Below are 25,950 nucleotides of genomic sequence, written 5' to 3' on the forward strand. Positions count from 1 at the left end.
TGTGAATTTGTAATTATAATTATAATGCGTTAAACGGTATTAGAAAAATACTTTAAACAATTATTCAATAAAACAATCACATAAAACCTGTTTGAGTTAATTTGGAGATCATTCTTAAGATAATACTGAATTATAGTGCAAGATTAGACAGCCATAAAACAACCCCTATTAGTTGGTTGAATGAAAATGTTAAATCAAAAGAATTTCTATATTTTTCATTCAATAATGTATGTCACTTTGAATACAATCATGAACAAAAATGGCGGCAAAAGTAACATCTACTATTTATACCTTCGTCCTCATCCTCAGGTGTAGAAAATGTTTTGGTCAAACAAGCTAAATCTTGTTTACATAACTAAAAGAAGAACTGAATCAATACACAGTAAGTATTGGAAATAAAATTGGTTGAATGAAACCAAAAGTAATGTAGCACTGCTATTCAACTAAGAGATTCACGCATCATCAGCATTCTGATCAGGGGGAGCACCGGCAAGCCAACCCCACACGCCGCCACCTGAATTCTGCCTCTGTTTTGCATTTAAGGCAGCTTGCTCTGATGCAGCCTTCTGCCGCCGGAGGAGCTCCAGCTCCTTCTGTAATGTTCCAATGGTTTGGAGCTTCTGACCTAATTCAGCAACCTCCACCTACATTCTCAAATATTATTTTCAGTTCAACAATAATAACAAGTACAGATTTCTTCATCCACAAAAAGCTGACATACCAAAATTTTAAAGCAGACTTAAAGTGGTAATCAGATCACTATAAAAAACTATTTGCCCAAAGCAGTGCCTTCAAAAGTTATTAAACACTTGAAATTGTTACTTAGTTTGGCAGATAACGAAAAATTTAGAAAAACAAATTCTTCGTCACATGAATTGTTTATCCATCAGATTAAATAATGCACCGTGTTTGTCCAATAATTTTCATTCAATCACCTACCTAAAACGCAATTCAATTCTAAAACACTTGAAGACCAATAGGGACAGGACTCTCAGAAGCATTAATGCATGCATACCTCGAGTTTGAAACACCTTGACTGCTCAGAAGCAAGCTGACCACGAACTGACTGGAGCTCCTACATTATCAGCACAAAATACAAGTTTAAGGAGACTATGAAGAAAAATAGAAAGAAAGAGATATGACGGAATCTGCATGTAGTCAATATATACAATAGAGTGTATTATTCTATGGTGTGGGTAATAATTACAAAGAAAATACCAAATTATGTAATCCTCAATTGTTTGATTATATCAATTAAAATACGAAACAATATCTAATAACTGCCTAGTTACTATCATTAAACATATCTAACATTTCCTTTGAAGTTGGAGTATATGAGTTGTATGGACTGAACTTGATACAAAATACAATCAATTCAAGAACCAGTCAAAATATTTGAAGACATTTACCAATTGATGTTGACAAAATCAGTGGTATCACGTGATACATTCATCTCTCTGTCAGAAGAGAAAATCTATCTCAATGCTTTTATTTGTTTCATGGAATAATAGATTTCAAACTATGTGCTACATACACAGACTTATTATTACAAATGGCATCATTAGTGTAACATCTCTCCAATTGATGTTATCACTCAGTACTCAACTTTTGCACTAGATTTTGCAACATTCTCTTTCTTACTTCTTTCAAGAAATCATCTAACCATTAATAAGAATGCAATACCCAAAAATGGATCTCCTATCACTGGAAGAACTTGTCAAATCTGCATCCTAATATTCCAGAACTTGAGTATAAAATCTTCTTTCCTCTAATATATTTCACAACCAAATGACATCACAATATCTTTCACAGCAAAAAATCAGAAAAACAACACTACATTGACTGAAAAGGAAATATCTGGTCAGGTAGCAACGACATAATTCGTCTTCTGAAACAGTCACTGGTACTTCTCTGGATTTTGAACTGGGATCCATGGCTATGTCAATAGACTTAACTTCGCCAGTTTTGTTTTCACTAGAATATCCATTGCACACTTTGGTAAATGATAATGCTACTTTTGCTTTGTGCTGCTACCTCTATCCTCAAGTAGTAACAGAGTACTAAGATCTTTTGATTGAAAATGGTGACATAGGTGTTACTTTAATAACAATGTTGTCAACCTAAACAACTAAGTACGTAGATACATCTTGCAGTGAAATGGAGATAGAAGGCTGGTAAGAGATGCTGAGACACGCTCAACTACAGAACCATAGTACTGAATCTACCAAAGCATGCCTTGAGAAAATCCTTGAGTCAATTTAAGAATTTGCCCGAAAGACTCCCCCGAATAACAAATATTGGAGGTTGTACCACATAAACATCAAAGGGATCACCATGGAAAAAGACATTATTGACCAGTTGGTATGAAGGTCAATGATAAATATCAGTTATGGACAAGAACAAACCTGAGAAGAGACATTTTATCCACAGAAGAAAATGTGAAAAAAAATAATCAAAGTTCGGACACCAATAACATTTGTCACCAAGTGGGCACTGAGGGAGTCAAGTGCCCCATCAAGGTTAATTGTGGCAACGTATCTCATCAGTTTTGGGTTGATATTCCTTATGCTTGTTATCTCAATAATTGCATACCCTCTTCAATGTTCAACGAAAAAATACCTCTATTTTATTTTACCATTAAGATCTTCACTCTCTACTTCCTCACATCTTGGGGTCCACATGTTTGTAACAGTCATAGTCCTGATCTTGCTAAAACTGCTACTTGTTCACACAATGATTAGAGTTATTCTCCTTCACTCAGTTGTTACCTAGTCTCAACAAATGTTAATTTATTCTAATCCCTTTCTTTCACTGGTTTTCACCTAAGTTTGAGTATGTTTTTGCCTCACTTCCTACTCCTCCTTTTCTTATTTCAATCATCCCAACCCAAAAATATATACCTAATGGTCCACCTGATCCACACGAGAATCCATCTCTTTCACCTGCAATGCAAGTGTTATTGTCGACTCCATCCTCCTTCTCCACTTGATGTTTGGAAAACTTTTGACTCACACCGGCCCCAACTTATTTGTCTCCTCCCGCCCTCTTACCCAACAATACTAATCTTCCTATTGCTCTTTGGAGTGATATTTGTTCTAGTTGTAATCCATCACTCCATCAAGTCACATTAAGCTACCATTTTCTGTTGTGTTGTGTGCCCCTGTATTTGTCTCTTTACTTTGTCTCGGTCTATTCTCAAAATGGGAGGAAAAACTCTAATACCATGTTGGGAAGAGAAACCAAGAAGCATGATTAAATCCGATTGAAAATGCACACTACAAAACGATAATTATTGAGTGGCTAATAATCACAAAAATAATTTCCTAATTACAGTAAGAGTAAATCCTTGAACTGTCTAATTTCTATAAGTAAGGATATATATCAATATGCAACAATTGTCTGATTGCCGTAATAAATTTATCTAACCAGCACCTTTTAAGTTCAATGATATAGTTCACACTTCCTTAATAAATATCAGCCAAAAAATTTCCCATCGAGTGGAACTCAAGAATCTGGATCAAACAACACCACAATATTCTGTCATGAAAAATAATGGACCTGAACCTTTTTGATACAAGATATATAAGTTTGGCTTATACAATGATAGGCTAAGACCCTTAATCAGAATGATCTATCAAAGGAGAGCTAGAAGTGAAAAGGATAATAACCTCAGAAGTTAGTTAGTAGTAAGACAGGTTGAAACAGAATGATGAGTGATGACTGATTGTCTATTATTGAAGTTAATGAGAGGAAGAAATAAATAGAAGAGGAGAGGATTGAGTATCATATCACATCGTGGAAAAATGTGGGAGAGGCCTGGATATTTTTAATATCCAGGGAAATCTTTATTCAATCTATTCATTACCTGATTTTTATATACTTGATCGGGGAGTGGGGACGTAGGGTTTCCTTAATAAAGTTCAATCTTTGCCTTTCTACTAACCAGTTCAATTATAAACCACTGACTGATCCTAGAGACCAAGAGACAAAACAAAGCAATATAGTTAAAAGCAAATAGAGGGGTTGTTGTCCTGTAACTTAGCTCTAGACAGAAAAAGGGCAATAGAATAGTTTCTCTAGAATTCTAATTTTTATTTGCTAGCAATCATTACCCACTTCAGTGCTTGATTCCTGAACTGAATCCGTTCCTATAATTCCAAACTAGAAAAAGAACTTCAACAATTAAGGTAGGTTACCTTGTAAAGGTCCGTGTTACGAGACTCAGCTTCTGCCAGCTCTTGCTTTAATTGAAGAGCATGCTGTCTCTCCTTGCTGAGTGATGATTCCAACTCTTCTTTCTCAACCTTGAGGACTGATATAATATCACCTTTTGATTTCTGTATGACAGAAAAATATGAAAGCAATTACTGACAAGAAGAAATATCAAATGGCACAAAATAGAACTGATATGCTTTTGGGGGATATAAATGAGGGCCTTAGGCAAGAACTAGACAGGAACAACATGGAGGCCAAGTGTGTTAAATCATGAAATGGGTACCACAGATTGGAGGGCAGTCTAAAAAATCCAGATTTTTAATCTAAAAGGAGCATAATTTTCAAGCCCATTAGCTACTTGAGGAGGAAAGAGCATACGTGTGAGTGTGTAATTGAATGCATTAATGCATTAGTGCTGTTTGAACTTTGAAGTTTGTTACAAGTTCCCAACTAATTTTTCCTTTTTCGTTTGGTTGGCAATAAGAGAAAAATCACACACTGGCACAATAACATGAACATACTATACTGTGTTGTTACCATCACCATGTGAGATTCAAAGTGACAGAAAAAATGGATTAATAATTTAGCAGGCTAGTGTCAGACTTTTATGACAAATTCAAGACAAAGGAACTAAATGGGTTGAAGGTTACCTAGGGTAGGGCAAGGAAGTGATTGGTTCAAAACCTTAGGATGATGATAAAAGTCATAAAAGGAAAAATTTTGCGGCCATAAAAAGCAAACCGAAAGGCATGTCCAATTGAATTTGGCCAATTATACAATTCTAATTTTGTTAAAAAAACCTTTAATAGACTCTAGATTCTGTGCAAGGTTATAAAAAGAGAAATAAAAACAGAATAATATAACAAGTGTTTAGATCTTGGCTTGTGAGGCAAACAAATGCAACCAGAAAAACAGATGTCTAGTTAAACCAAATTCACAAGAGAATAATTTTTATAAAGTAGAGAACCACAATTTAGATTTCAAACAAAAATGAATGCTAGGACAATCTTAAAACCAGAAAGAAATAATGCAAATCCTTTTTAGTAATACATACAGCTGGATCAGCTTTGTCCATGACAGCTTCCCAATTTTTCCCTTCATGGCCGGTTTCAAATTCAGACTCCACATCTCGGGTAGCATTTGTGGCATTTGGAACAGCTGAAACACTGTCTGGTGCTGAATTTTCAATTACTTTCGATTGCAGGGTTGATTTGTGGCTTGGTTTAAGAACATACACCTGAATGCAGCAAACCAACTCAGATGAGGAAGAAAATATAAAAGCAAAGGCAAAGGAGAGCAGAAACAGAGGTAAAGTTTTGAAATAATATTTACTTCATTATTGTATCGTCCATTGTACCCTCCAAAAGATATAAGTACATCTTCGCCATTATAGGAGCTTACAACCAAACTCAATCCCTGCAATGGGAAACATCTTAATTATGTTAATCCAATGGCACTAGAAACATAACCTTCTTACACTGCAGCAGTTAATAAGGATCAGTACTCTAGTTAGACTTTGTATCACATGCAGTATTGTTAAAAGACATAGATAAAGTACCTCGCTGGCAACAGGAACTCGTCCTTGAACAGAAGTTACCACTGACCAAGCCAGTGTAGACATATTCAGTACAACTGTTTCAGAGACCCCTGCAGAATAATATAGTGCAGAATAATATAGTGCAGAATAATATAGAACATATAAATGTTAAAAGAGATGTATAGCGAAACAAGACTGCAACATAAATGTCCTGAAATTCAAAAATAATAAGTAAAATTACAACCCAGGTTACGAACTAAACCATATGGATATATGACAACCAGCCCAGAATTTGTCCCTCTTCACAGTGATCCCAATAAAATGGCAATGCTTTCCTCTATAACTTTCTTTCACAATGAAACAGTGCATTAATTTCCGAATAAATAAGCACTTCTCTCATTGCATCAATGCATGCTTAATCAAAGATTTGACACTCTTCACTATCCTTTCAGTGCCATAAACTCATATCTGTTACCCTACTTCAATGTATGTTACAAGGATCAAGACCAAACAATGTGTCAACTAACCTCCATCTATGCAGGAAATATACAAAACCGAGACAAACCAAAAAATAGGGGGTGAAAAGTATAGCAAATTGTCACATGTAGCAATTGTATGTTTGATTTATTTGCTCTTTCTCTATTTTTCTGAAAGCATTTCTGAAAGCTCTTTCTCTATTATAGTGGGCTAGATCATTTTGCTGAAAGGCCAAAATACATTATGAAGCCACTATTTGACGAGAAGCAACTTCTTTAATACCCAAATGCACTTTAAATGTAATTGATGCAATTGTCCTTACTAAACATGTATTTACACAGATAACTTTTTGTTTATATTATTTTAACAATTTTACACTCGAGCAATATTAACTAATCTTAAAATTATAAGTGAACAACCCGAAACATGATAAAAACAGAGTATATTTAGCGAGACTAAAATAAGAACTATATAAAGTGATGTAACACATTGAGGTAGCCATCTTTTTGACACCTAAGCAGTCGGGTAACAACACGGCTAGGCTAGCACCAACAAAATTAATATTAAAAGCGCTATTTTAAAAGGACAGACAGGTAACAAGTGCGTATATTATAATTTTTGGGGCTTAAAACATATGAACTTTATCTTCTTTTATGGGAATGGCGCCAGTCCAATAATCCTTATTCTAAAAAACAGTGTTTTCTTCAACACAAGTACCATGGCCAGTCAATATAATGCCTACTACCAACCTTAAATTAGCTATAAACTGAATCATTAAAGGTAGGTTTGCTTTTATCCCATTTTAGAAGATTGGACTATGGGTGAACATACTTCTTTACAAACATTTATGGGTATGCATACAATAATTTTTATCTTTGGAAACTGAATTAAATATATTATTATTTTTTATATAGGTTTAATTATTAATTTGGCTTCTGCAATTGTACAATCTTTACAATTTAGTTTGTACAAAAACTACACATTTTAGTCCTTACACTGACATTTTTTAATTTGTTTTTAGTCAATTTCATCCAGAAAGTATTTACAAAGACTAAAATAAATTTAGAAGTGTATGCATAAAGACTAACAAAAGTAGCTTCTAGGTGTAGGGACTAAACTGTACAGATTGTGCAGGTATGTAAACCAAATGAGTAATTAAACATTTTATATATAATTGAAAGTAGAATAAACCAATTTACTTCGCAACACTGTTAGAATACAAATCCTTCAGTTTAATTTGAACCACAAGTTCCACTTGTGCACTCGTAGAGTTCAAATAATATTTGTTTGAGATACTAAGCAATATTATGTGGAGTGAAAAATCATTCCTCAAATGCCGAAAGTATGATTCTAAGTGGAAAAAAAGGCATACCACTCTTATTGTCACCACCACCAACAATGAACCAGTTCTCCCCTACTGTCACACCAGCATGTCCAGCCCGTGGCGTTGGTATTTCACCCAGCTGTGTGGGGTGAGACCATTCCATCTGTAGAGTTCACGCAAATGATTAGATAAACGATTTTCCAATTCATTGTCTTGTAGGAAAAGCAATGGCCTTACAGTTTGCAAATCAAGAACATGTAAATCATTGTAGCATGTTGCATGTGAACCCCCACCAAAGATAAGTAAGTATCGCTCCACATGAACAGCAGCAGTATGATCGGACCTTGGAGAAGGTGGCACCCCACTTCAAGTTAAGACTTAGTTAGCACCAAACATAGATGTTATTTTTTTTTTCATTTTCTTTCTCTTTATATTGCATGGGAGAATAAAAACAACACATTCACAACTAACAAAATGAGTAACGTAATTTACAATGTGTCATACCCATATCATGGCATAAATAAATATGGCCCAACTGAACAATTGCTAATGACAAGTTTTCTCGTTTTACAAACGTAGAACCCTTGACATTCCCCCAACCATACAACCTTCTCATCCCGATACAAAAGGTAAAATTAGATACAAAGCAGTGTTTCAGAAAAACTACTTACACAGCATCAATTTCATCCCATGTCATGGTTTCCAAGTCAAGAATATGCAGATCGTTCAAAAGAGTCCTCTTTGGATCTTGCCCACCAAAAATTACCAAGGTTCCCCCTACAAGGGTCACTGATTGGCCTCCACGTGATACCTAGAAAGTATATATGATTGAAGGGAACTAAACGGACCTTTAATGCACCTTATTTGAAAAAATAAAAGAATAGAAAAAGAGAGGGGGAACTACTGTCCTCTATTTAAAAATCATAAAACCTCCATATCTCTTGTTAAAATATACAAATGTGCACGTCACACACTTCTAATGAGATAATATATAATTTCTAGGATTTTGGGGTCAATAAACATAAGATAACAAAAGATACGTACCGGAGCTTTCCCAAAAGTTTTTAGAGTTGACCATGTAGCGGTTTGAAGATCAAGCACTTTCACTGGCACAATATATAATAGTAATACAGATAATTAGTTTTAACCAGAATATAAAAAACAACAGACATAGAAGTTGGAGAATTGGAGAAGAGTCACAAATGGGGTAGGGAGGGGTTATAATTAACAGTCATGGATCAAATCAAATGAACTAAGGAAAACGTTATTCTTAAAAAGTGAACTTTGAGTAAAAAAATTAATTATAAACTAAGCAAAACATGTAGCCTAAATGTTCAACTTAAATATGCACAAAAATTTTATCACTACCAACAATTTTGATTGTTTTTTTCCTTAAAAGTAAATGGAGAGACAGTATCATGCTTTAGTTTACTGAATAGAATAGAGAACACAATTTGAGTAAGCATGTCTTATACATGCTTATCGTTGTCACCAAAATTAATGAAGTTTATTGGCCTATCCAAAAAAAAACCTTAATGAAACTTCTTAATGTATCCCATTTCCTCATGTATTCATGCATAGAATATAACATGTTGAGATCTCATATTGACAACGATGGCTAAAATAGAGCTTCTATAAAGGGTTGGACAGTGCTCATCTTATAAAGGTAGATTCAAGGGTTGTGTTAGATCCAACCCAAATTCAAGATAACATATTATGACATCCTTATTATACCTTGGATACTTTCAGAAGGATCTTTTGCATGCCCTGCAACAGACAGAAGCTTATTTCCCCATGGAATCTGTAATTGAAAAAAATTCCATCACCAAATCCCACAAAATTCCAGAATTAATACTAACAGCCAACTACAAGCAGGTTGAACACGACTTAGATTATGCAATTTTATGTTCAATACAAACCAAAGAATGGCCAGCACAAGGGACTGAAGTTGTAGGGGACTCATCTCCAGCCTTAGTTTCAATCTTTGACCAAGTCCACCTTCTCAAATCCAAAACCTGTATTTGTTTCCATATAGATCAAAGTAACCAAAAACAGAACTAAGTCAACCAGAGAGACAGATAACAAAAATCTTTTCCATCAAAACACCATATATAAATTGGTAGTTTCAGTCAACCTAACAAGATAAATTGCAACACAGTCAAACTGTATAGCTTCATGGAATAGGTAAATGTATGCTTACATGAAGATCATTAAGGTAACGACCATTGTGGTTTCCACCATATATGTACAATTTATCTTGCACAACTGCAGCTCCATGCTGAACATAGAAACAAACTAGACTTAGGGAGGGAAAAACCAATAGAGAACAGAGAATAAACTCATATGGCAGCCAAAAAAGAAATACTAGTTTAGAATGGAATTTTATAATTTTCACACTTCACAAGAACCGGTACCTCATATCGGGCTTTTGGACTTTGTCCAGATACTGGAGGTGCAATCCATTGATCATATACTCCAACTGAACTAAAGCCTTCCACAACAATATCTTTATCCTCTGTTCCAACTTCGATTCCATTTTGGGTGGAAATAGTCTTTGTCTCTGGATAAGAGTTTCCATTCTCAATTACTGGTTCAACTTTGGAATTATGCTGTCAAACCAGCAAGATGGAATTGGAAAGCAGGAAAAAAAGGAAGAAAAAAAAATCACTACTTTGACTGTGGCAACAAAAGTGGATAAGAATATAGAGGAATGTGTTCTTATTACAATGTTATTGACAGCTTGACACCACTTAAGTTGACATGCCTCTTACATTAATCTAAATTCTTAACCTAACTATCAAATCCTAAATCTGAAATCATGGAATCCTGTATATGACTTGCAACAAAATCACTGACTCGATTAAGTTGTATAACAATTGTGTGCACGTCTGTTGGGGTGTGATAGGAACCTGAATACTGGCCCGAATGACCAATTGTCTTAAGGACCCAATATATCAAAAGTTTATAACAGGAGGCACAAAGTTGACGCAATGAGCCTATATGCGGTTTTATGTGTTGGGAGGAGAAAATTTTGGAATGCAGAGCTGGCTATGTGGGTGGAATCCATGGTGTGTGAGAGGTATGATTAAGTTATAGATAAGTGGGTAATCATGGGAAGGGGGCGTCATTTTGGTGGGTTTTGGTTTTGAGCTGGATCCATTGCAGAGAGAGACTTCTCTGTAAGGAGTTGAGCTCTTGGGAAAATCTCAGCTGAGATCGTTCTTCATTTATTTTCCTTATTAACAAAACCTCTTCCTATTTCTATTTTTTATTATTTCATATCCTACCAGGGTGAAAGGTGATAAAAATATATTGCAATTATAAAATATCCTAAATTTTATTTGCCGAAGAACATCTGTTTTTGCTTTAATTTTTTGAACCAGAATAAAAACTACATTCTGATCACTCTATAAAGTTATAAGTGCATAACAAGTCGACAGCATAGCTACTACTAGAGGCAAACTTATGAATACTATTAAAAAGAAAACACCATAGCATTAACAGGACTCGATATAATATAAAGCTGATACCCTTAATAACACTCACATTCATTTGCACGTCTATGACAGGTTCTGCAACAGAGTTAGATGCTCTTGAATACCAACCAGGATCTTCTTCCTACGCAGAAAAATAAATTACAAGAAAACGTCTCAGCTAACAGTCTACAATATACCAAGAAGAATGATTATGTAAAATTATTTGCATGACCTCCAATATTTTCACAAAAAGACGCATGGCTTCAGTGGAAGACATGGTTCCAAGCTGGTTCCAACTGCATCAATAATTACTACCTTTAATAATATTGTTGACAAAATGAGATTAGGAACGCAATTGTGCATCTTGCTAGTATAATACCATTAAAAAATAACATTGATAAAAGAAAGTGCAGTATTCATGACAAAATATCTGTAAAATGAAAATGCAAAGACACGTATGGTAAGACCTTAATGTTCCACAAAGGCGTACATATAGAACAGAGATGTCAAGCAGATACGCAAAGAGCATACAGAAAGTGAAAACCAGCATGTGTGTTTAAAGCAAACAAACCTGGCCCATTTGCTATGCTCCACTATTTTCCATGTACTTGGTTCTGGGACGTTACAAGGTCCCACACTAGCCTGAAATAACAAATTTTCCAATAAATTAATACGAAATTTGTTATTTTAATTTCAGCAACATCAGCCCATTTCAAAAAAACCATTGGCTGACTAGTAAATCACATTCCATTCCTTCACGAAACTATGACTTCTCCGGCTTAGCCAACCAAGGCATCAACCTCTAGTGTGCCAAATACAAGCAACATTACGATCGCGCATCAACTCTAGTATTTTGCAGCCAACGATTCCATTGATTACATCAATCAGAAAAACAGAGAACACCCACACAGATCAACACAGCAGCCAATGTTTCCACGTCCAGTCCCCCAAACAACCAAATCATTGTCAAAACATAACATCTAAAACACTTAACATTAATCCAATTCACACACTTCTCACATGTCATAACCAAATTACGTGTCACCCACCTCCATGAGATCAATCAGCATGAAAAAGCATTCCCATAAACTATAAACGAGGTAACCATCGAGTCACACAAATCTTTCCATTTCAATCCAATCCATCAATCTCATTCAGATCTAGTGACAAGCACAGAATCAATTAACATAGAATGGCCTCACCGACAAGAACACAACGAAGCCAAAGCCAAAAATCAAAATAGAAATCCATATTGAAAGAGTGTGCAAGAGGCACAGTGCAATGCAGATGGTGAAGGACGTTGAGGTGGTACCTGCTGGTATAAGCTGTAGAGAAGAAGAGAGGTAGACTTAGCGAATTTGGAAGTGAGGGTTTTGGTTGGAGAAGCGGATCCATCAAACCCCACGTAAGAGGCCGCAGCGTAGAACCGCTCTGGGTATTGCAGACCAGAACTTGCTCTCGCCATCGCCATCGCCATCGCTACTTCAGATCCACCAATTCGCTTCACTTGGAACAAAATTAACTCCTATAACATAGATTCAACCACACAACTGCATAAATGGCTCCAGATTGAAGATGCAGATGCAATACGAAGGTGGTAAAGCCTTATATATCAACGTTTTCTTTCTGCTGATGCACTCTTCTTCGCAGATCCACTCTGATTCTGCAACTTTCGCAAATAGCCACATACCCCTTCGGTTTTTCTTAATTTGCATGGTCAACACCTTTTTTTAATTTTTATTAAATACTCTTTTTGGTCCTTAAAAAATTGTAGAAATGTTTTTAAAATACATAAATTTGGTGATTTTTCAGAAATTCGTTGAAGAAAAACATATTTATTATATTTACTTTGTTAAATGGAAGATCTTCACCAATTTTCAATGTAATAAATGAATTTACAGTAAATGTATGACATATATAGCTAGATATATTAGCTTATTGTACGTAAATTTTAATTAATGATAATATTATAAAAAATTTGATTACAGACTTATTTTTCTCTAGACAATTACATCGATTTGGTAAATGAAAAAGTAAAAAATTGAGTTTTTCACTGTTTAAGGTATGCTTGTAAATTATAACGAGTTTCCATATTTATAAAAATATTAAAATTGTTTTAACGAGTAGGAAGTCTGCAATTATTATTCATTAATTACTTTGTTATATTATATCCAAGTGAACGGAAATCGAGCGATGCCATTTTTTAAGATTAATTTTCACTTTTTATTTTATTTCTAAATTATAATTGTAAATTTTTATGAACTAATTTCAGTATATTTATTTAAAGGATTGACATATAAAATTGTATCAAATTGAGAAGTTAAAGTGTATTTGAGAATTTTTTTACTGTGGAGACATAATTTAATGTGAATTATAGTTATGCTTGCCTCATGGTTTGGTTTTTTCTGTTGGTCAACGAATAGTTACATTTATTGATAAAAATGAAAGAAAGATAGGTATTTAGATGAATTAGCTTGTGTCGGTGATACAGGAAATAAAAATTTTAAAATATAATTTTAGATTGTTGTAGGCTTTTGTCATTGTAATTTTCAAAATTAAATGAATTTCGTTAGAAAAATATTATAAATATAGTCTTTATAAATATTATTACCATTCTCTATTTCTTTTTAGTAATGTTGTTTAAGGTGTTTTTAGAAAAAAAAAACAAAAACAAAAAATATGATAATTTTCAAGTTTCAAAAAAATATCTATAATGTTTATGTTCTTTTTTTTTTTTTTTGGTTTTCACATTATATATAAACGAATTTAAAACCAGACAAAATACAAGGGCATGAATGAAAAATAATAATTAATAATGTTTTGAAGTTTAAAAATGAAATTCAAATAAAAACCTTCAAAAATACAATTCTTAAAAATAGATTTTTATCTATTTTTTAAGATCTGTAAAATATCTGTAATATGCATTTATTGTTTGAAGAAAACAAAGTCTTTTTTCTTAACTAATAATTTAAGTACTTTTCGAGAAGGAAAATTATTATTTTATCTATTTCTCTATGGCCACCTCTTTATTCTTCCCCAAAACACTAACAAGTAAATTAACCATTACAATGGTAAATAAAAGCACGACAAATACTGAATGCAAGTTATTGTTATTTCATTTTTAAGCTTTATTAAAAACATTTAAGATATAGTATAACAATATCGAATGCATAATATAAAACATAATAACTTAAATTAAATAATGTAATAAGAATATCGATATGTGAATACAGTATTACAAGAATTTTAAAAAAATAATACAAATTATTGACACCCTAAATATTTTATGAAAAAGTTATATATATATATATATATAATGAGTATAAAAACATTCTCTAAGATAAAGAATTAGACCTACACAAATTTGTTAATTTTCAGTAAATTTCAAAGCATAAAATATTGTCAATATCATCAAATAGGTAATTAATTGGTGGATTTAATTATTATTCAACATTAATATAAAATCATTATACTCTCATCTTCTAAACACTGGCCATTAGTTACATGACATTTAATATGGTTATTTTGAAGTCAATAAATTCAACATATATAATTGTGTATTAGATAATACTATATCTGTTTTATATATTGACTGCACTTTTTACTATAACAAAAATTAAATTAACTTATTCTTTTACCTTTCAATAAATCTTTATTTTTTTTTTCATGATTTACTATTAAATCAAAGTAATGTATTTATTAAAAATAAATTACCTTAGTAAAACTATCTTTATAGAAATATGGTATATTTATTATTGTTACCATATATTATTATTACCTTAAAATTAATTGTTTAAATTGTCGATGTACACAACATATTTCATAAATGTTACTTGCATTTCAAATAACACAATATATTATAAAACAAAGTGATTATAATTATGAAACTCAAAAAACAGTTCCCACAAATTTCCAGCATATTACATTCTTACTGGTAAGATAGAGAATGTGATCAGTGAAATTGAAAGTCTCAGTATACACATTGAACTAACTACTGTTTTTGCTCGCATTGAACTAACTAGACCATTATTCATTTCAAGACACTGAAAAGTGAACACTGATTTAAGGGACCAAAAGGGTCCACAACACTGATATTAGTGATAGGAAAACCTATCATAATAATGTGTATACTATTTATGGTAGAAAAGGAATTAGTTCACAGAACAAAGCTGAAAATTTCCACCTAGATCAGAAACATGCAAATTATTATTTTATTTTGGTCTCAACCAAGTCTTAATTTTCATATGCTGCTGTTTGTTGCTGAAAATGGTTCAAAGCCTGGATTCTTATTTGACTCATTTCTCCATATTCAATCTTTAGTTCAGACTGTTCACCACCAAAGAAGCTTCCATCACCACCACCACCACCACCAACTCCTCCTCCTATCCCCAACAAGTCCAAAGTCATCACATCCTCACTCCCTTTAGCTCCACCAACATCAATGGAACTTGACCTACCATTATTCATTGCATGCAAAACACCACTATAACTGCTTCGGTTGTTCTGCTCTATGATCTTCGACAACGCCTTACTTTGATCCAATATGGCATTAAACATATCCAAACCACTCATTCCTCCCATGCCATTGCCAACACCATCCATCATCACCGTCCCATTTTCATGGAAGTTATACTGAGACAGGTCTTGTTGACCGTGGTGAATGTGGTGGTTCATGACCCCATACGATGGTGGTGCCATGCTTGTAGCAAAGCCCGTGTCAGTCATCATGCTGTTGCTGTTACTATTCACTGTTGCGCCCATCTGTGCGGCTTTTTGAAGCAGTGCCGTGGCAGACATGTTTGTTTGAGGCTTTTCCTCAAACATGTTGATGTGTGGTGAGTTTGAGCACAGTTGAGAGAGAGAAGAGGTGGATGAAAGGCTTCTTGGCAATGCTGCCATGTTGCTGCTAAAGGGTTTTGCTGGAATTCCTGCAATGAGGTCGTGAGGGAGTGGTAATGGTTGCTTGTGATTGTTGGTATTGATTGGTAGTGATGCTGCTAGGTTTGGGATCATTGGTGGTTGCAGGTTTGAAGCATGCATTATACTTTGCAGTTGTCCTGCTTCGTTGAATTTGTTGCTGTCATCACTCAGTGCATCGCAGAAAGCTCTGTGTGTGATGAAACTGTCTCTTCTGCAGATCATAATATTATGCAGTGAGTTATTTTTCTGCACTAATAATATCAATGAACAGAATTCACATGAAGCCACAAAGGATTGGAAAAGAATCGAGATGATCAGATCAAAAATAAAATAATAGAATTTTAGTGAATTTAAAATATATATCATACATTAAAATGACATATTTAGATAATGAGAATATATATATTTTTGGGAATTTTCAAAGCAAATAAAAAAAAAGTCAAAACTAATTCGTCAAAAAAGGAATTTTCAATCATTTCGTCTAAAGAATTATTTCAAAAGGAACTTAATTAATTAATTAAATTAAATTTATTAAAATTCTGAAATTCCTTACCCTTAATCAATCACGTGTGATCAAAGTCGACTATGTACACTTTACCTCACCTAACCAATGCATGCAACTTGTGCGAAAATTACGAATTAATATTTATGAATTAATATTTTTGAATGTGATTTTTACATTTGACACATAATATAAAATAAAATAAAATGTTATAAAAAATATATTTATTTATTTAACACATAATAAAATAATCATAAAAAAACAAAAATTTTGTATTTTTTTAATTTTTCTTATGAATCTTATAACAAAAACATAGACGTATAACTGAATAGATTAAAGAAATATAATTTTGCGGTTGAAATAATTAGATAATGAATTTGAACCTGGAAAAGATGGTGCCACAGTCACATTTGTATTCCTTGGTTCCACATATTTTGGAATGTGCTTTCCAGTCAGAATGAACAGCGTATTTCTTAGAACATTTTTCACATTTCCACTTCTTCTCGCCGTGCTTTCTACTAAAGTGCTTTTTAATGCCGGTGAGATCGCCCAGCGCTCGAGCCGGGTTGTGGTGGACACAGGAGGGTTCGGGACAAACGTAAACGCGCTTTTTCACTTCGGTGGTGGTTCTGAGTTTCAGCTTCCACGGTAGATTGTGCCCTCGACGGTGCAATTGAAGGTTCTGATCCCTTTGAAACCCTTTGTTGCATATTTCACACACGAACCTGTTTGTGGCCACCAGGGTGTTCGGCGACAGGGCTACCACTTCGGCATTCGGGTCTGCACACGTGCCACTCACACCAAAATTATTATTTTAATCAACTATATACAGTCTATATATAAGTGTGCATGCACATGTTTCCTTTCTATAGTACCTTCAACATTAATTATTAATTTGACATGCACCGAAAGCAAACCCAAAAAAAAACCTTTATTTATTTAAATATTTCATTTATATTCAGATTATAACATGACAAAATTAAAATAAAAAAAAAATGTTGAAAAATTTGTTAGTGGAATGTTTGTTCACATGCAGGAGTCAAAAATTAAGCAGAAAAGAGATAGAAAGATTTAACATGACCAATATGTATGAACCTTTTTGTTGAAACAGGTGTGAAACAAGAATAAAGAAAAAGTTTGAGATCAGGCAGCAGTGAAGAAAAGTCAACAGTGAACTGCAATGATTGTGAAACCCTGCAGGCAATAATTGAGCTTCTTCTTTCCACCATTTCATCACTCACCAATAATTCAACCTTTTTTGCTATTCATTTTTTTGAATTTAACACACCCTAGTTTTCCTCCCCAATTCAAACAACATTCATGTAAATCAAATTCACCTAAATATCATCAAATCTTGCTTTCTATATCTTCTTCTAGTTTTACACGTCCACATAGTAATTGTTACGAACAGATAATGGCTATATATACACACACCTCAAATTCTCAGTACATGAAAACTGATCAATCACTGATAAGAACTGATTATCACCAATATAAGAAGCTGGCACTTAATTAATTTGATGATCCGTGGATTTAAATTATAGAAAAAAAAAAAAAGAGAAAAACAGTAAGCTGAGAATGTTGGTGTGAATAGATAGAGAGAGAAAAATGAATGAAAAAGAGAGAAATTAACAGACCTGGATTCCCTGGTAGGTTTCTTTTCTTCTTGAGAGGTGGTTGTGAATTTGTGTTTGAGGCATTGCTATTATTTGTTGTAGTTGAAGTGTTTGAATTTGGACTGTGGTTTTGGGGAAGCATCTCTAGTTGCTGGTGCTTAACTGCTGCTGCTGCTGCATCTTCTCCGGTGTTCTCTGTGGAGAAGCTCCAACTATCACAGCTTGTGATGTTTGAGTTTGACATTGATCCTCTTCTCTTTCTTCTCAAGGTAGTGCTCGTTTTCACTCTGGTTCTTGCAAAGGGAGGAAAAATGAGAGAAAAATCGAAGAAAGAAGATGGGATTTCAGGAAGTGAAGGTATATGGACAAAACCCACGAAACTCTCCTTCTTATGATGTGGAGATTAGTACGACTGAGCCAACGTATATATTAGGATTTCCACTGCAATAAAATATTAAACCAATAATTTCAAAAAATATTATATCGACACCAACATTTTTGGTTAAAAACTATTATGTAATGGTAAAAGGTTGTAAAAAATGTAAAAGTACGATATTGAATAGTATTGTCTCAACAAATACGAAAAAATGTTTAAACAAAATTTAACTAATTTAATTGGAAATATTCTTAAATTTAAATTTGAACATAATCTCAAAAAACTATAAAAATATTTTTAAAATGTAATTTTGTACATAAAATGAAACAAATAAATGAACTTAATTAACATTGTTAATTAATATAAAATATATGTATTTTGCTTATATTTAAATGTAGAAAGAGTAGTTTAAATTAAATAGTCATTTTTAATTTGTAAAGCAGAGATAATCACCTTCCAAATCATTGCTTTTATAAATCTTCCCAACTATGTTGGATTGAAACTGAGATGAAAATCGCAGAATTTTTCTTCCACAATGATGAAACACTTAAACTTTTAAACAGTCAGTGTAATAAATCAAGAGGGTATATGAGTACATCTAGTTCGTAAATACTTTATAAAATAAGTTTTTTTAAGTTAAATTTAATTTATTAATTTATGTTAAAGATCTGCCTGCAAATTTTAACAAATATTTGAAATTTCTACGCAACCAATGCAAAAAATAACCTTTGATTTTCCAAAATCTCAATTAGAAAGGTTGATTATTACTCAATACATCTTTCTTTTTTAAGAATATAGGATAAACCACTAGTGCAGAAACGGCTTTTTACGTCCGATATTTTGGCCTTTTGACGTCCGGCGTACGCCGGACGTCTATGCGGTAGACGTCCCTCAGACGTCCGTCGTGCCAGGACGGACGTCTATATGAACGTCCGCTGCCTGAGGACGGACGTCTATATGAACGTCCGCTCTGCCTGAGGACGGACGTTTATATAAACGTCTGCTGCATCAGGACGGACGTTTATATGAACGTCCGTTCCTGAGGACGGACGTTTATTATAAACGTCCGCTGCCTCAGGACGGACGTTTATAATAAACGTCCGCTGCCTAACCACGGACGTTTATAATAAACGTCCGCTGTCTGAGGACGGACGTCCATATAAACGTCCGCTGCTGTCTGAGGACGGACATCTACCTTGCTGAGTTCTTTTGGTGTAGGGCTGGGGTGGGACGTCCGTATGTGCACAGACGGACGTCTATAGACGTCCGACTGTACACTAACGGACGTCTAGTGGGCGTTTTTTTTTTAAAAATTTGTTTGTTTTTTCAATAGAACCACACCTGAAAAACAGAAAAATGTCCCAGAACAATTCTCCAATAACATAAATATGCGTTTTATATAAACAAATTTCTACTTAATGTTCAATCCACTACCAAACTATTAACATAAAAATAAAACTAAAACCAAACAATGTTCAATCAAGAAGAAATATAACTATTCCTAACTCCATCTTTGTAGAAGATAAGCGGTCCACTCCTGCCTTATCTGGTTAATTGTGTCCTCTGTAATAGGCGATGTAGTCTTGAAGTGCTGCAAAATTCAAGAAAGATTCATTATTGTTTCATATATAGTTGAAGATGATTTTGATTTGTAATGTATTGAAGGTATACATCATTACCTCATTCCAGTCATCTGTAATGACAGCTCGAATGATGGTCTTAATCCAACACATCACATAGAAGCCACATTCCCATGAATCTACTTGCTGGTTACACTAAAATAACAAACTAAATAGTTAAAAATTTAGATCATTCAATAACATAAATGAATTAGAAACTATAAATGACTTACAACCTTTGGATACAAAATTTGAACCAATTGACCACGAGATTTACCAATAACTCTGTACAGATTGAAAACACAAAGTATAATTAATATGACTATTTTATCATAAAAGTTGAAGGTTAACATCAAATTGAAGTCATTTTTTGGAGAAACACTTACCCTTGAAGCATGGTTCTCAACTCAGTTTTCATCCTCCTGTGCAACGAACAAAACCATATAATTTTACAGGTTTTGGGAATGATGACCATCAGCTGCCAGTGAGACCTATCACGAAGGACAAATAGTTATTCAACTAATTAAGGAAACTATAATAATAAACTGACCACATATAAAAACACGTACCCGTCAATGTATGGCACAAGGTATACGTCTCTTTTGGACTCATCCATCCATGTTTGCAAATAATGTTGTCTGTTTTGAAGTGTGTTACCAGACGGTTGAATGGTCTGAGGTTCAACAAATCCGTACATGGAAGACCGACCTTGGTCTACAACGATTGTGTCCATGTACCTAAAACAACAAAGTTAAGTCGTTAGAAACTATATAAGAATGTAAATAAAAGTAATATCAAAGACCAAATTGACTAACTTACATGCACCACAGCTGAATGATGGAAATATTCAACATCCTGTCTCCCTCAATCACCTCCAATGCATCAGAAAATGTGATATAAACTGGCACCTGTGGGGGAAGACCAAATACCCTCAAATCCCAGTATAGTTCTAATGATGCTTTCTTAAATCTGGGTAATTTTGTCACTAACTTTGATATAGGATCATCCTCTGCTTCAGCCATGTCATCATCTTCATGTATGACTGTATCATGAATTGGCTGCTTCTGAGCACGTGTGAACTGAAGATAAGAATTTACGACAAAGCTTTATAATATGAAGATAATTAACATAGAAATACTAAGGAAAAAGACATTATACCTGTGGAGTCGCGATGTGGGACATGATCAATGCTCTAGGCCAGGCAATAAATGTTCCTATGGCCTCCCCCACAAAGTTAATTTCTGGAGTGGGTACAGGCACCTGAGCCTGGGGATCCCGAACCTCGTCAATGGTCACACGCACGTGCTCGGGTAATATGGCAACACCATGAATGGTCTCCCCTCCCTCAAGCACTCGTCCGACAGCCACAATGCGTGGGGGATCCCCATCAACCAACAGGTCATATTGACCGTTATACTCATTGGGTTCGACAGCAGAGCATGATCCTCTAGTGCTGACACGAGGTGCTGTGGGAGTTTCATCGGCCCCCATGTGGCCTTCCGTCATGGAATGCAGCTTTTCTTCAAGCGCTCTTTGTATTTCTTTTTGTTCTTGTAGCTGCTCCATGAATCGTTGCTCCATTGATCTCATGCTTTGGTTGAGTCTTTCCTCCCATTGAAGATCCATCGCCTCAGTGTCTCCTGACTCATTGATTGGGGGGTTTTTTGTGTAGGGCCAAAATAGTCACGAAGAGCAATCGCCCCTGGAACTCCACGTACACGTCCTGGGTGCTCGGGCCTTCCTATGGCCGTTGTCAGAATGTCGTCCCTACCTTGGCCAGCAAATGTGCCCTGAGTCTGCTGCTCAACCAACTCATCCTGCACATAAAAAAACCAAGTTACTTAGAAGACATGCTGTGATAGATACACAATCAAATAACTGCTTATAATTTGAACTTACAATTCTCTGTGAGATCAAGGCAGCTGAGGAAGATGTCATGTTCCCATCAGATTTAGTCCTAGCAGCCTTCCACAGCTCGTACCTAGCAGGTGCAGGTGCTAGGTCAGGCGACTCAAGTCCCAAGGCATCGGCTGTAGACTTTCTCAGTTTCTTCTCCAGTTTTGCATATCCACCTCGTGATAACAAGTGGGGTGTGTCGTTTAGCCTTTGTCTTTCTTGGGCGGCTAACCTTTTATCCTGTGAAACCATGTATATAAGTAAGTCTAAAATCATAAAAACTCAATGAAAGATGATCTTAAGAAACATACCTTCCATTCTTCAGACTCTCTAGATGCACGAAACTGCATCCAATCCTCCTCTGTGAAGGTATAATGCTGAGATGGATTTTCATGTTGTCTATCTCCAAAGACATATAGTCGTGTCAGCCTTGTCTTGAAATCCCTAAATCTTATCGCTATATGCGATAACACTTTCCTTCTGATTTGCAATGTGTTTGGAATATCAAAATGTTGCTGTTTAAAACAAAAAACTTGTTACCAAGAGAAAAGTTAACAGATAAGTATATCACAAATTGCATGAAGTCTAAACATACCTGAACATCTTGCCATAAGAGGTTCTTGTCGACCTCTGGGACGTCATCCCAACATGCATGAAGGATAGAGACATGACTTTTTGCTAACTTGCCCAGATAACTCCTAAACCTATCAGCATTTGGCCCTGATGGATGACCTGATCTGGGGTCAATGTCAACATGCCTCCTCTGACCATCCACGCGTCCGGATGTCACATCTGCCACTCGGGTGACGCCTCGTCCACGTCTGCTCTTTCCCGATCCTGAGTCTGAGGCCGACATAGTAGTCAGAATGGCATTAAACCTCATTTTCAATTGACATAGTAGTCTTATTCCCTCATTTTCCAATTCATCTAAACCTCGAGGGTCAACAACTTTCTTGCAAATGGCATTAAAGAAAAAACTCAGACGTGTCAGAATACCCCTAACAGAAGGAGGTAATATGCCTCGAATAAGAACCGGTAACAATTGTTGCATCAATACATGACAATCGTGAGACTTTAAACCAACTAGCTTTAAGTCTTGCATAGACACAAGGTTACTAATATTTGAAGAATAACCTTGCGGAACCTTCACACTTCTTAAACAGTTACAAAAACTTTGTTTTTCTTTTTTGGAAAGTGTGTGACAGGCTGGGGGCAGATAGGTGCGTCTTCCTATTATCTGTGGATGTAACTCAGATCGGATTCCCATGTCAGCCAAATCTTGTCTTGCCTTTATTCCGTCTTTGCTCTTCCCTTTGACGTTTAATAAAGTTCCGATGACACTGTCACAAACATTTTTTTCAACGTGCATCACATCAATACAATGTCTAACATCAAGTTCACACCAATATGGAAGCTTAAAAAATATCGATCGTTTCTTCCAAATGTTCTTTGCAGAGGTACTTTTATGATGTTTTCCAAACACAATGTCAATGTTTTTGACTTCGTTGTACACCTCTTGACCATTCCGGGGTCTGCACACAACCTCATCCTCAGCACTTCCATTAAATGCTTTTTTCAATCTACGATAAGGATGATTACGAGGAAGAAATTTTCGATGTCTTGTATATACTGTCTTCTGACCATGCTTCAACTGAAGGTAACTAGTGTTTTCTTCACATATGGGACATGCAAAATGACCTTTAACACTATAACCGCTCAAGTTTCCATATGCTGGGAAATCATTTATAGTGCAAAACAACATTGCACGCAAACGGAAATGTTCCTGAACATGTGAATCAAACACGTCGATGCCTTCTTCCCACAACAGTTTCAAATCATCAATTAAAGGTGCTAAGTAAACATCAATGTCATTTCCAGGTTGTCTAGGACCCGATATCATCATGGTCAACATCACATATTTTCTCTTCATGCACAACGAAGGAGAAAGATTGTAAATCATCAACATAACTGGCCACGAACTGTGTTTGCTACTTAAGTTTCCATAAGGATTCATACCATCAGTTGCAAGTGCAAGCCTTAAGTTTCTTGGATCTGCACCAAATTCAGGGAATTTGTCATCAATATTTTTCCATTGTGGAGAATCAGCAGGGTGTCGAAGAAGATTATCGCACTTTCTTTCGTCAGAGTGCCATTTAAGGTTCTTTGCATCTTCTTTAACAGAGAACATACGTTTGAACCTAGGTATTATAGACAAATACCACATCACCTTAGCAGGTGCACCATCATTACCTTCATTACCAGTGACTCTGTCAGATTTCTTTTTAAAACGGGATAAACCACATGTTGGACAATAGTTTAACGAAGCAAACTCCTTTGTGTACAAAACACAATCATTAGGACAAGCATGTATCTTTTGATATTCAAGACCCATTGGACATAAAATTTTTTTGGCCTCGTAATTACGAATAGGTAGAGTATTATTTTCTGGAAGCATCTCCTTCAACAACTCCAACAACTCGGTGAAACTTTTATCGGTCCATCCATTCCTTGCTTTTAAACTAAACAACTTTAAAGTTGAAGACAAGCGTGTAAAGTTTGAGCATCCTGGGAACAACGGTTGCTCTGAATCATTAATAAGAGTATCATACAAATTAGCCCTTCCAAAATTATCTTCACCGACATCACGTATCATGTCCTCTAAATGGTCACTCATCCATTCTTCCACATAATTTGTTCCTCGTGACGTGGTAGGCTGCTCAAGTACTTCTCCATGCCAAGTCCAAACGGTATAAGTCCTCATTATGCCGTATATGAATAGATGGTCACGCACATTGCCTAAGTCTTGGCGTATTTGATTAAGACAACGCACACAAGGACAAAAATATGTCCCGTTGACAGACTTAGCATTTTGTTGAACGTATTGCAAGAACTGCGAAACACCCTTGTCATATTCTTCACTCATGCGACGTTCGTTCATCCATCTTCGATCCATACTATGTTCGTAAAATCATTAGTTCAAGTGTTTTAACTCTCACAAGGTTAGGCCCTACCCATTCAAAAAAATTAATTTTCATAATTTGCTCAGCCACATGCATTGAAGTGTACGTCATAAAATTGATACAATTTCGGCAGCATTTCGCATTGGTCTCCAAAATACACGAAATGAGAGTAGTCAACGATGACCACAATCAAATATGCATCCGGAGAACAACACAAGTACTGAACCGAAATTTCATCAATCTTATCCTTAAACTCCAATTGACATGGTATTGCAAATTATGAAAATTAATTTTTTCAAACTGTCCAATCGGACAATTCAAAATTTAACACAAACGATTAAAAGATTAATCGTTTGTCTTAAATTTCAAACGGGAACTAAGTGTCACTCAATGTATGGCAATAACTAATACACATTTTACACAATAACACATACATGCATACACAAAATTTAACAGTCAAAAACGTGTATACACTAATACACATTTCGCATTAATCGTTTAACACAATAACATAAGTCAAAAACGTCCATACACAAAATCCACATACATGCATACACAAAATTTTCAACCAACAAGCTAACCTGAAAAGTTGATTCCAAATGAGAAGGAGGGAAGTGGAGGACTAAACGGCCTAACTCGCAGTCCAAAAAGAGGTCAAGGAAGTCGTCCAAGAACACGCAAGAGTCTGCAAAAAAACGGACCCAAAACAATTTTTAATCGGTTCAAATCAAAGACATTTCATCACATACCAATGTAATCCGATTAAATGTAATTTTAAACGGTCCAAAAGTGAGAAAACGCACCTGCAAATCAATGGCGCAGCAGCGTTCTGCGGAGGAAGACGATCAACAGTGGTTGCGCGTTTGCGGAGCAAGGTAACTGGTCACGTTTCGCGGGAGCAAAGGTTTTATAATCTTAGACGTCCGACACTCTGGGGGACGGACGTTTATAATAGTATAGACGTCCGTTTCGTCACTAATATGACGTCTTTGACGATTTAAAAATCATATTCGCGGGTGCTTTAAACGTCTG

At 35.0% G+C, this 25,950-nt stretch overlaps 3 protein-coding genes across 4 annotated transcripts; all 3 read right to left on the reverse strand.

Moving 5' to 3' along the window:
* Positions 1–189: 189 nt before the first annotated feature.
* On the reverse strand, positions 190–12,721 carry LOC124826202 (acyl-CoA-binding domain-containing protein 4-like). The gene is made up of 18 exons (XM_047298976.2): positions 12,342–12,721; positions 11,601–11,671; positions 11,262–11,325; positions 11,100–11,171; positions 9,968–10,162; positions 9,754–9,831; positions 9,473–9,568; positions 9,288–9,354; positions 8,598–8,659; positions 8,225–8,364; positions 7,791–7,917; positions 7,602–7,716; positions 5,774–5,862; positions 5,548–5,631; positions 5,270–5,452; positions 4,197–4,337; positions 1,016–1,075; positions 190–644 (listed from the first exon to the last, which is right to left on the reverse strand). Exons 1-18 carry the CDS (start codon positions 12,504–12,506, stop codon positions 453–455), a joined length of 2,001 nt encoding a protein of 666 aa, XP_047154932.1. The 5' UTR covers positions 12,507–12,721; the 3' UTR covers positions 190–452.
* Positions 12,722–14,884: 2,163 nt separating this feature from the next.
* LOC124826196 (zinc finger protein GAI-ASSOCIATED FACTOR 1-like) lies at positions 14,885–18,452 on the reverse strand. Its single transcript, XM_047298961.2, has 3 exons — positions 18,089–18,452; positions 16,835–17,231; positions 14,885–16,160 (listed from the first exon to the last, which is right to left on the reverse strand). Exons 1-3 carry the CDS (start codon positions 18,309–18,311, stop codon positions 15,263–15,265), a joined length of 1,518 nt encoding a protein of 505 aa, XP_047154917.2. The 5' UTR covers positions 18,312–18,452; the 3' UTR covers positions 14,885–15,262.
* A 1,796-nt stretch (positions 18,453–20,248) lies between these two features.
* Positions 20,249–24,911, reverse strand: LOC148198743 (uncharacterized). 2 transcript variants are annotated; one of them, XM_088114794.1, is made up of 2 exons: positions 23,331–24,911; positions 20,249–20,607 (listed from the first exon to the last, which is right to left on the reverse strand). In XM_088114794.1, the coding sequence occupies exons 1-2, from the start codon at positions 24,909–24,911 to the stop codon at positions 20,578–20,580; spliced, it is 1,611 nt and encodes a 536-aa protein (XP_087970920.1). In that variant the 3' UTR covers positions 20,249–20,577. The 2 variants fall into 2 exon arrangements, with proteins under 2 accessions (XP_087970920.1, XP_087970921.1); XM_088114795.1 differs by having other exon boundaries at positions 23,339–24,896.
* Positions 24,912–25,950: the final 1,039 nt, after the last annotated feature.

This window comes from Vigna umbellata, chromosome 5, assembly GCF_029865625.1.
Source record: "Vigna umbellata cultivar VRB3 chromosome 5, Vumbellata_1.0, whole genome shotgun sequence".
In the NCBI taxonomy this organism is placed as follows: domain Eukaryota; kingdom Viridiplantae; phylum Streptophyta; class Magnoliopsida; order Fabales; family Fabaceae; genus Vigna; species Vigna umbellata.